Raw genomic sequence first — 9,968 nt, 5'->3', positions numbered from 1 at the left:
TTGGAAGTACACAGACCATGCAGTTCGACAAGACGTGACTGTTATGTGTGTGACGGGTTGTTGCTTGGTGATGGTAGGCCGCAGCCCTTACAGGGCTCTTCAGTCGCTACATCTGGGTGGTGCCGCCCTGGGAACAGCGGGTGTCAGAGCTCCTGGGGTCCACGGGATATCACCGCTACCACGTGCTGGCAGGAACCACGCGAGGTCGTGGTCGGCACACCAACACCCTGTGTTACTGTGTGGCTCTGGATAGCCGGGAGAACCCCGACCGGGAGAACTCCTACCAGTGTATGGCCAACAGGCTCACCGACAAGGTCATCTACAGGGAACAATGTCGGCCTCGAGTTCACGTTTTGGCAGAGATAGTCATGGAAGACAAAGCCATCGAGTTGCTGACGTCCAGTCCTGGCGGAACACAGCTCCACATCTCACTGGATGACGCAGACACTCCCTGGCTGGGGAGAAAAGAGTCCATCCTCCTGGACATTGACGAGGATTACTACGGTGTGGAGGCAGCCAACACCCCCTTGCAGGACGCGGCAGTAGACAGCAGTGTGGTGGACTTGCTGTCTGCAATGGTCAGCAGGATATTCTGTGCCCAGGACGCCCGGCAAGAGGCCGCGGCAGACAGCATGTTCACCGACTTCCTTGACAGATTGCACAGAGACCTGGTTCTGTGCAGGCAGTTCAAATGCGAAGAACAGTCTCACTCAGCCGTGGAAACGTTCTCAACCCGCTTGACAAGCGACCTGAGAAAGACCCAGATCCCCTGTGTCCAGGAGACGGAGCAGCTGGGCAGCCTTGTGGCCTTTCTGGTCAAGGACCTCTTCTCCCTCAGCGGCCGGCAGCTGCTGGCCTTGAGCCAGGTTGGAATCTGTCTCAGAGAGTCCCCGAGAACGATGGGGTTCGACCCTTCCCGTGGTATGCTGGTTTGCGCCGGTTATAACCGTCCGGGGAAGTCCGCTGTTGTCTTCCATGCTCCCGGTAAGTTGGTTGTGGGCCATGTTCCATGCCAGGTAGACGTGGATGGCGTGCTGTCTGTGAATGTCTGTCCACACGTGTGTTATTTTATTTGCACCCCCCAACCCCCTCCACAGAAATCTAATATAGGAAAAGAAGCTAATATCAATTAACCTAGAAAAAAACACACGTTTGATTGAAGACTACTACTACATGTTAGAATAAAGACTTCTACTGCATATGGGTATTGTTTCTGTATTTTTCTCCCTGACATAACTGGCTCTTGCACCGAGCAGGGTTGATTTATTAATCGTGGTCACCCTGTACAACTGGAACTGTATCTCCAACAAGAAGAAAAAAACATAAGGCCCCGATCCTGACAGTGTGGAGTAATTCGTCCTGGTTGCAGTCTGTAGACTGGAAATGCAGGCAGGCGATGCCTGTTAGCGATCGGAAATTGATGCAGCTTTTCCGTGAAGGGAGAATGGAAAACCGCTGAAGAGAAAGCAATGACTTCCTTTTGCTCTGACTGGAATCGGCATAAAAGTCTCTGGAAGAGCTCCTTAATTTACCCCCCCCCCTCCTCTTTCATAACCCCCCTCCTCTCACAACACGCCAGCAGAGACACAAACACACAGACTAACACACAGACAGACACACATATGCACAACCGTTTCAATATTAGACCTACCATCAGCTGTCAAAAGCCTTTTTTATTTTATTTTATTTTTTTAATTACTTGCCTGGCGTGTCATTTCTTGCCCCGATCTATTTTATGAAATCGTCTTTTGAGAACTTCTCATGACTTTTTATTTGGTTCCTGCCCTTCCACACTTTTCACCTTCAGGGGGGCCCCTATCCCGAGAGAACGTCAGCGCCAGCAAGTGAAACACTCGGTTATAATAAGGACTGTATGTCTGGAGAGGAGGACTGATGGTCCAGCCCAGTTAGCTCTGTCTTGGACAAAATTCTTGTGACAGCTGTGCCATCAACTGAATGAGGTCTGTAATTGTAGATTTGGAAGCATGTCTCTCGAGCGCAACAGTAATGTTGAGAAACCCAGCACAGGTCGGGAATGTGTGGAGAAATTGACAACACTCATCTGTAGGGATACTGCACTGTGGGGATGGGGAGAAATGCACTATGCGTCCCAGCGGTCAGTATCACTTTGATGGGCGTTTCCCAGCCGTCAGTATCACTTTGATGGGCGTTTCCCAGCCGTCAGGATCACTTTGATGGGCGTTTCCCAGCCGTCAGGATCACTTTGATGGGCGTTTCCCAGCCGTCAGGATCACTTTGATGGGCGTTTCCCAGCCGTCAGGATCACTTTGATGGGCGTTTCCCAGCCGTCAGTATCACTTTGATGGGCGTTTCCCAGCCGTCGGGATCACTTTGATGGGCGTTTCCCAGCCGTCAGGATCACTTTGATGGGCGTTTCCCAGCCGTCAGGATCACTTTGATGGGCGTTTCCCAGCCGTCAGGATCACTTTGATGGGCGTTTCCCAGCCGTCAGGATCACTTTGATCGGCATTTCCCAGCTGATGGTGGTGACAAGGTGTGATGTGTGCCATGATGGTGACGAGGTGTAACGTGTGTACTGATTCTGACGATGTGTGACGTGTTTGATGATGATGATGTGGTGTGATGTATGTAATGATGGTGACGAGGTGTGATGTGTATAATGATGGTGACGATGTATGATATATGTAATGATGGTTACAGGGTGTGATGTGTGCAATGGTGGTGGCGAGGTGTAACGTGTGTGTTGATTCTGACGATATGTGACGTGTTTGATGATGATGATGATGTGGTGTGATGTATGTAATGGTGGTGACGATGTATGACGTATGGAATGATGGTGACGATGTGAGATGTGTGTAATGATGGTGACGAGGTGTGACGTGTGTAATGGTGGTGACGGGGTGTGATGTGTGTAATGGTGGTGACGAGGTGTGATGTATGTAATGATGGTCACGAGGTGTGATGTGTGTAATGGTGGTGACGAGGTGTGATGTGTGTAATGGTGATGACGATGTGTGATGTGTGTAATGATGGTGACGAGGTGTGATGTGTGTAATGATGGTGACGATGTGTGATGTGTGTAATGATGGTGACGAGGTGTGATGTGTGTAATGGTGGTGACGATGTGTGATGTGTGTAATGGTGGTGACGAGGTGTGATGTGTGTAATGATGGTGACGGGGTGTGATGTGTGTAATGGTGTTGACGGGCGTGTAATGTGTGTAATGGTGGTGACGGGGTGTGATGTGTGTAATGGTGGTGACGGGGTGTGATGTGTGTAATGGTGGTGACGGGGTGTGATGTGTGTAATGATGTTGACGGGGTGTGATGTGTGTAATGGTGGTGACGATGTGTGATGTGTGTAATGGTGGTGACAAGGTGTGATGTGTGTGATGATGGTGACGGGCTGTGATGTGTGTGATGATGGTGACAAGGTGTGATGTGTGTGATGATGGTGACGGGCCGTGATGTGTGTGATGATGGTGAGGATGTGTGATGTGTGTAATGATGGTGACGGGCTGTGATGTGTGTAATGGTGGTGACGAGGTGTGATGTGTGTGATGATGGTGACGAGGTGTGATGTGTGTAATGATGGTGACAAGGTGTGATGTGTGTGATGATGGTGACGAGGTGTGATGTGTGTAATGATGGTGACAAGGTGTGATGTGTGTGATGGTGGTGACGATGTGTGATGTGTGTAATGATGGTGACGGGCTGTGATGTGTGTAATGATGGTGAGGATGTGTGATGTGTGTAATGGTGGTGACATGTGTGATGTGTGTGATGATGGTGAGGATGTGTGATGTGTGTAATGGTGGTGACGGGGTGTGATGTGTGTAATGATGGTGACGGGGTGTGATGTGTGTAATGATGGTGACGATGTGTGATGTGTGTAATGATGGTGAGGATGTGTGATGTGTGTAATGATGGTGAGGATGTGTGATGTGTGTAATGGTGGTGACGGGGTGTGATGTGTGTAATGATGTTGACGGGGTGTGATGTGTGTAATGGTGGTGACGAGGTGTGATGTGTGTAATGGTGGTGACGGGGTGTGATGTGTGTAATGATGGTGACGAGGTGTGATGTGCGTAATGATGGTGACGATGTGTGATGTGTGTAATGGTGGTGACGAGGTGTGATGTGTGTAATGATGGTGACAAGGTGTGATGTGTGTGATGATGGTGAGGATGTGTGATGTGTGTAATGGTGGTGACAAGGTGTGATGTGTGTGATGATGGTGAGGATGTGTGATGTGTGTAATGATGGTGACGAGGTGTGATGTGTGTAATGATGGTGAGGATGTGTGATGTGTGTAATGGTGGTGACGGGGTGTAATGTGTGTAATGGTGGTGACGGGGTGTGATGTGTGTAATGATGTTGACGGGGTGTGATGTGTGTAATGGTGGTGACGATGTGTGATGTGTGTAATGGTGGTGACATGTGTGATGTGTGTGATGATGGTGAGGATGTGTGATGTGTGTAATGATGGTGACGGGCTGTGATGTGTGTAATGGTGGTGACGATGTGTGATGTGTGTAATGGTGGTGACGAGGTGTGATGTGTGTAATGATGGTGACGGGCTGTGATGTGTGTAATGATGTAGACAAGGTGTGATGTGTGTAATGGTGGTGACGGGGTGTGATGTGTGTAATGATGTAGACAAGGTGTGATGTGTGTAATGGTGGTGACGGGGTGTGATGTGTGTAATGATGGTGACGGGCTGTGATGTGTGTAATGATGGTGACGAGGTGTGATGTGTGTAATGGTGGTGACGATGTGTGATGTGTGTAATGGTGGTGACGAGGTGTGATGTGTGTAATGATGTTGACGTGGAGTGATGTGTGTAATGGTGGTGACGATGTGTGATGTGTGTAATGGTGGTGACAATGTGTGATGTGTGTAATGATGGTGTGCGAAGTGTGTAATGGTGGTGACAATGTGTGATGTGTGTAATGATGGTGACAAGGTGTGATGTGTGTAATGATGGTGACGGGTGTGATGTGTGTAATGGTGGTGACAGGGTGTGATGTGTGTAATGATGGTGACAAGGTGTGATGTGTGTGATGATGGTGACGATGTGTGATGTGTGTAATGATGGTGACGATGTGTGATGTGTGTAATGGTGGTGACGATGTGTGATGTGTGTAATGGTGGTGACAAGGTGTGATGTGTGTGATGATGGTGACGATGTGTGATGTGTGTAATGATGGTGACAAGGTGTGATGTGTGTAATGATGGTGACGATGTGTGATGTGTGTAATGATGGTGACGGGCTGTGATGTGTGCAATGACTGTGCTGTACAGACGGCCCAGAGATAGAGACACGCTCAGGACAACTGTGGAGGATGTTACACACTGATAACTTCACTCCCAGGATCATCACTCTTGCCAGGTCAGTACTTACCTCTTGTGCTTAACTCTGTGTGTGTGTGTGTGTGTGTGTGCGTGCGTACTCACTTGCGTTCATGCCTGTGTGCATGCGTCTGTGTATGCGCGTCTGTGTGTACATGCATGTATGTGTGTGTGTGTGTGTGTGTGTGTGTGTGTGTGTGTGTGTGTGTGTGTGTGTGTGTGTGTGAGAGAGAGAGAGAGAGAGAGAGAGAGGGGGGCGGGAGGGGGGGCATTGGCCTGAACTGGGTGATGTGTTTCTGCAGTTATATAATAGCAATGTCAGTCTTGGATTTCCATCCGTCTAAATTTCCTTCGGTCACTGATTAAGCGTTACATTATCCACGCACAACTGGGATGGGGAACCGGTTCGGTCCTCAAGTGGCTATGTTCTACGGGGACAGTCCAGTCAAGGCAGATTACCAGACCCGTGAAAGGTGTCACGAGACCCGTGACTGAAGGAGGTCACGAGACCAGTGAATGGAGGTCACGATGACAGTGAAGAGAGTCACACAAGAGGTCACCAGACCAGGACATAATCTATCGAGATGCGGTCGCTGCCTGTCAGCGGTTCCACAGTGACCTCACGTCGAGATTAGTTATTGGTCTGGGGATGTCGTGTGTAGACTCATAAGTCCAGCCAACAATGACGAGTCTCAGACCTCTCAGTTTCATACCGACTGTGACTCAATGTATTGACCATGCCCGTGCGGCCAGACTGTATAAACAACACCTCTGCAGACGCGGGTGCTGACGTGAGCAGTCAGAATGGACAGAGGTCAATGGACAAGATCGATACAAGGTTTTTTTTTCTTTACCCTCGCCGCCAACCTTGGCTGTAATTGTTTTCGTAAGACCAGTTCGCTAAGCATATTATTTGGACGACGTGTGTGTGTGTGTGTGTGTGTGTGTGTGTGTGTGTGTGTGTGTGTGTGTGTGTGTTTGTGTGTGTGTGTGTGTGTGTGTGTGTGTGTGTTTGTGTGTGTGTGTGTGTTTGTGTGCGTGTGTGTGTGTGTGTGTGTGTGTGTGTGTGTGTGTGTGTGTGTGTGTGTGTGTGTGTGTGTGTGTGTGTGTTGGTACTGAGCACTTGTCTGCGCTTGAACACAGAAGAAATCACACGCGAAGCACATTGCTAGACGGATATGCGCCGCATTTGTTTGTCTGTCTCATTTCTGTGTTCGCATATATTGTTATAGTCATGCTCGGAAATCACATGTAGACGGTATTCTCCAGTGTGTGTGTGTGTGTGTGTGTGTGTGTGTGTGTGTGTGTGTGTGTGTGTGTGCGAGTGAGTGTCATAACACAGTGGAGCGTGTTCGTATAAGTATGCTGCATTCGCAAAGATCGGTCTTGAGACGACTTGAAGCAGAGAGCGCCATGAGAAAGGTAGAACGGGAAAGACAGACTCCCAGGCGTGATAGCAGTCAAAGAACACAAAAGTTAACGTAACTACACACCGAAGATTATAACGATGATGCAAATAAAGCGCACAAGGTTAAGCTTTTTGTTCTCCGTTGTCATTAGCATTCTATTGTTAAAACAAATCGGCCAGTGAACAGGTCATGTGAAGCACCACAAAAAAACAACAAACAAACAACTACAACAACAACAACAAAAACGAAGAAGAAAAAAGAAGTAACAGCAAAGATTGTGCTCTATGATTTCCATGCAACAGACTACACAGAAAAACAAGAGAGAAAATACTTTGTATCATTTTAATGTGAATCTTATACATTAACCCGGACAAAAGAAAAAGGTGCACACAGACATATCATCCCTCCTCAGTGCCCAATTGAGCGGACATATCGTCGACGGTGCAGACAGATAAAATTCCCCATGTTAAAAAAGAAAAGAAAAGCAAAACACAAGAAAAACAAGAGAGGCAAGGCCTTCAAGACTCACTTGTGATAAATTAAGTCCCCTAGCATTAATTACAGAGTAATTTCCCTTTTTTACTATCTGCACCAAAACGTTTGCAAAATAAATAAAAATTCCATGCTTAGCAAAAGAAGTTCCTGATTGAACAAACAAATGATAATAATGACTCCTCTTGTTGTTGTGTCAGAATAAGAGGTCAAAGTGCCAAGTTTAGAGAATACAAAAAATATAAATATAACAGTAAATGCAGTTTGCATATAATTAGGCTACTTTTTTGTTGTTGTGCTCATCCCAGAGGTGCAATATTGTTTTAAACAAGATGACTGGAAAGAACTGAATTTTTCCTATTTTTATGCCAAATTTGGTGTCAGCTGACAAAGTATTTGCAGAGAAAATGTCAATGTTAAAGTTTACCACGGACACACAGACACACGGACACACACACACACACACACACACACACACACACACACAGACAACCGAACACCGGGTTAAAACATAGACTCACTTTGTTTACACAAGTGAGTCAACAAGATTATGATTACTTTTACTTTTGTATAAAGAATTTGATTTGATTGGCTAGAATGTATCAATAATGGACTCAGACTCAAGTGATTATTCAAAAAGGCTATAGCCCCATTCGAAAGAATGATGTATATCAGTCATACATACATATTCATATAACTTGCTTGTATCTATACATTTATGGATTATCAAAACCCAAATACAGTTATACATGGCTTGACCATTCAGTTAATCTGTCAATGCTCTACGACATTTAAATGGTTTCTAAATATAAATCGCTAAATTTCTATCAATTTTTTAAGGCAAAAATTAATAGAAAAATCGATTGACTGCTGCAATACTTTACAGCAATGAATATGGTTCCCAGATCACTTAGTGTTGGACAAGCAAGGATAGAACGACCACCATAGAATTATCAACGAGAGACCTGATGTATGCAGACTGTTGTAAAATGACCACCATATAATTATCAACGAGAGATCTGATGAATGCAGACTGTTATGAAATGACCACCATAATTATGATTATCAGTAACAGACCTGGTGAATGCAGACTGCTATAAAATGACCACCGTATAATTATCAGAAACAGACCCGATGAATGCAGACTGCTATAAAATGACCACCATAAATAATTATCAGTAATAGACCCGATGAATGCAGACTGATAAAAAGGCCACCATAATACATTTGTGCCAACAGCAAAGTGAGAGCTGTATGATCAATGGTTTCTCCATTGCAATGGGAAGTCATTTACAGCATAGTCTTTTGTGAAGAACTATGAGGACTAGGGGGGCAAGATTGCACTGGCTCTTAGTGCTGCAGCCTTGGGGGGGCTAGTTGGCCCTTGGGAACCATCCCAACACCGACTGTCCTAAAACTCTCTTGGTCGAGAGAGTGGGGATGTAACTTGGGCAAGACACTCTCCACAATAATCAAATTCTAGCCCAGATAGTTGGGACAGCATTTGCTCCTGTGCTGTTCTGTTGGTCAAAGTCGGACACGACGACTGACTGTCATACAAACAGATCTATCGATGACAGACCTGGTGAATGCACACTGTGAACTGCCAGTGCCCTGTGTGCCTGCTGTGCAGATCGGTGAGGGACGGGTACACACCCAGGGGAAGCTTCCAGAAGATCGAGGAAGGGGTCGTGTCCACCCTGAAGAATGTGTACCCCGGGGTGTCGTCGGGGTCCGTGGTGTATGACAGCCAGCTGCTGGGTGGACACACAGGCTGGCCAGGCCGCGGCCAGCGTCTCGTGGGGTCCTGAACCGATGGGCTGACTGACCACTGCATTCTTCTTCCTCCTCTTCAGGTTTTAAGTCATCCATCTCCTCCAGCTATTGGTCGAACTTTCATGGACAGTTTATTCACACACACACACACACACACACACACACACACACACACACACACACACACACACGCATACATGTACCACCCCCCTTCTCCCCCTCCCCCCACACATTCATGAGATGATAAACTCTGGGCCATCTTACTGAGCCTGCTTCATTGTAGCCTGCAGTCACAACCAAGGCCGGAACTCGAGTGTCTCGATGTAAGAGAGGCGACTCGGCGTTTCTTGCTGCAAGACAGATTAGCTTCCCTTTCTCTGTGACAGAGCCCTGGCCCGTGCAGGTCGGGTTTATCAATTATCTCCCGCCCCCCAAGCCTGGTTAAACTGCAGGCTATTTAATACCACAATGTTCGTGCAAACTGCAGGCTATTTAAGCTTATGGAGTTATCGAATCACTTGCAAAAACATTACTGAAGCACACAATATTAGACAAATGAATTGGCTTCAGTTAGCTTCTGCATACTCCTAAGTAGTACTCTTGTTTTGTTTAAGAAGGCATACTGAAACTGTGTTGTATGAGTGCGCGGTTGTAAGCTTATGTTTGTGTGTAGTGGGTTCGTTCAGTGCACGAACGCGCGCGGCATGGACTTACGTCATTGTTGCTGAATTATGTGCAGTTTTGTTGTGTCACTGTAACTGAATTGACTTTGTCATTTTAACTCTCCGTACTTAACTATGAAAATTGCTTATTTATATTTCATTGCCGCTTCAAGATATGGCCTTTACCCCCATGTCAACTGAGCCTTTGGTTTATGAAATTTAAATTTTCAAGTATCGATACAGTGTCAAGTGTTGAGTGTGAGTGTCAATTATATTTCTCTCTGTCTCTGTCTGTC

General features: G+C 46.7%; 1 protein-coding gene across 1 annotated transcript in view; it reads left to right on the top strand.

Annotated features, from left to right (window-relative positions):
* Positions 1 to 9,045, top strand: part of LOC143291679 (uncharacterized) — a 14,560-nt gene extending 5,515 nt beyond the window's left edge. The window contains exons 3-5 of the mRNA XM_076601722.1: positions 78 to 984; positions 5,286 to 5,373; positions 8,868 to 9,045. Coding sequence (XP_076457837.1) covers positions 78 to 984; positions 5,286 to 5,373; positions 8,868 to 9,045 — 1,173 coding nt within the window. The remainder of the gene's footprint in view (positions 1 to 77; positions 985 to 5,285; positions 5,374 to 8,867) is intronic.
* Positions 9,046 to 9,968: the final 923 nt, after the last annotated feature.

This window comes from Babylonia areolata, chromosome 1, assembly GCF_041734735.1.
Source record: "Babylonia areolata isolate BAREFJ2019XMU chromosome 1, ASM4173473v1, whole genome shotgun sequence".
In the NCBI taxonomy this organism is placed as follows: domain Eukaryota; kingdom Metazoa; phylum Mollusca; class Gastropoda; order Neogastropoda; family Buccinidae; genus Babylonia; species Babylonia areolata.
This window is presented reverse-complemented; position numbering and strand designations above follow the sequence as displayed.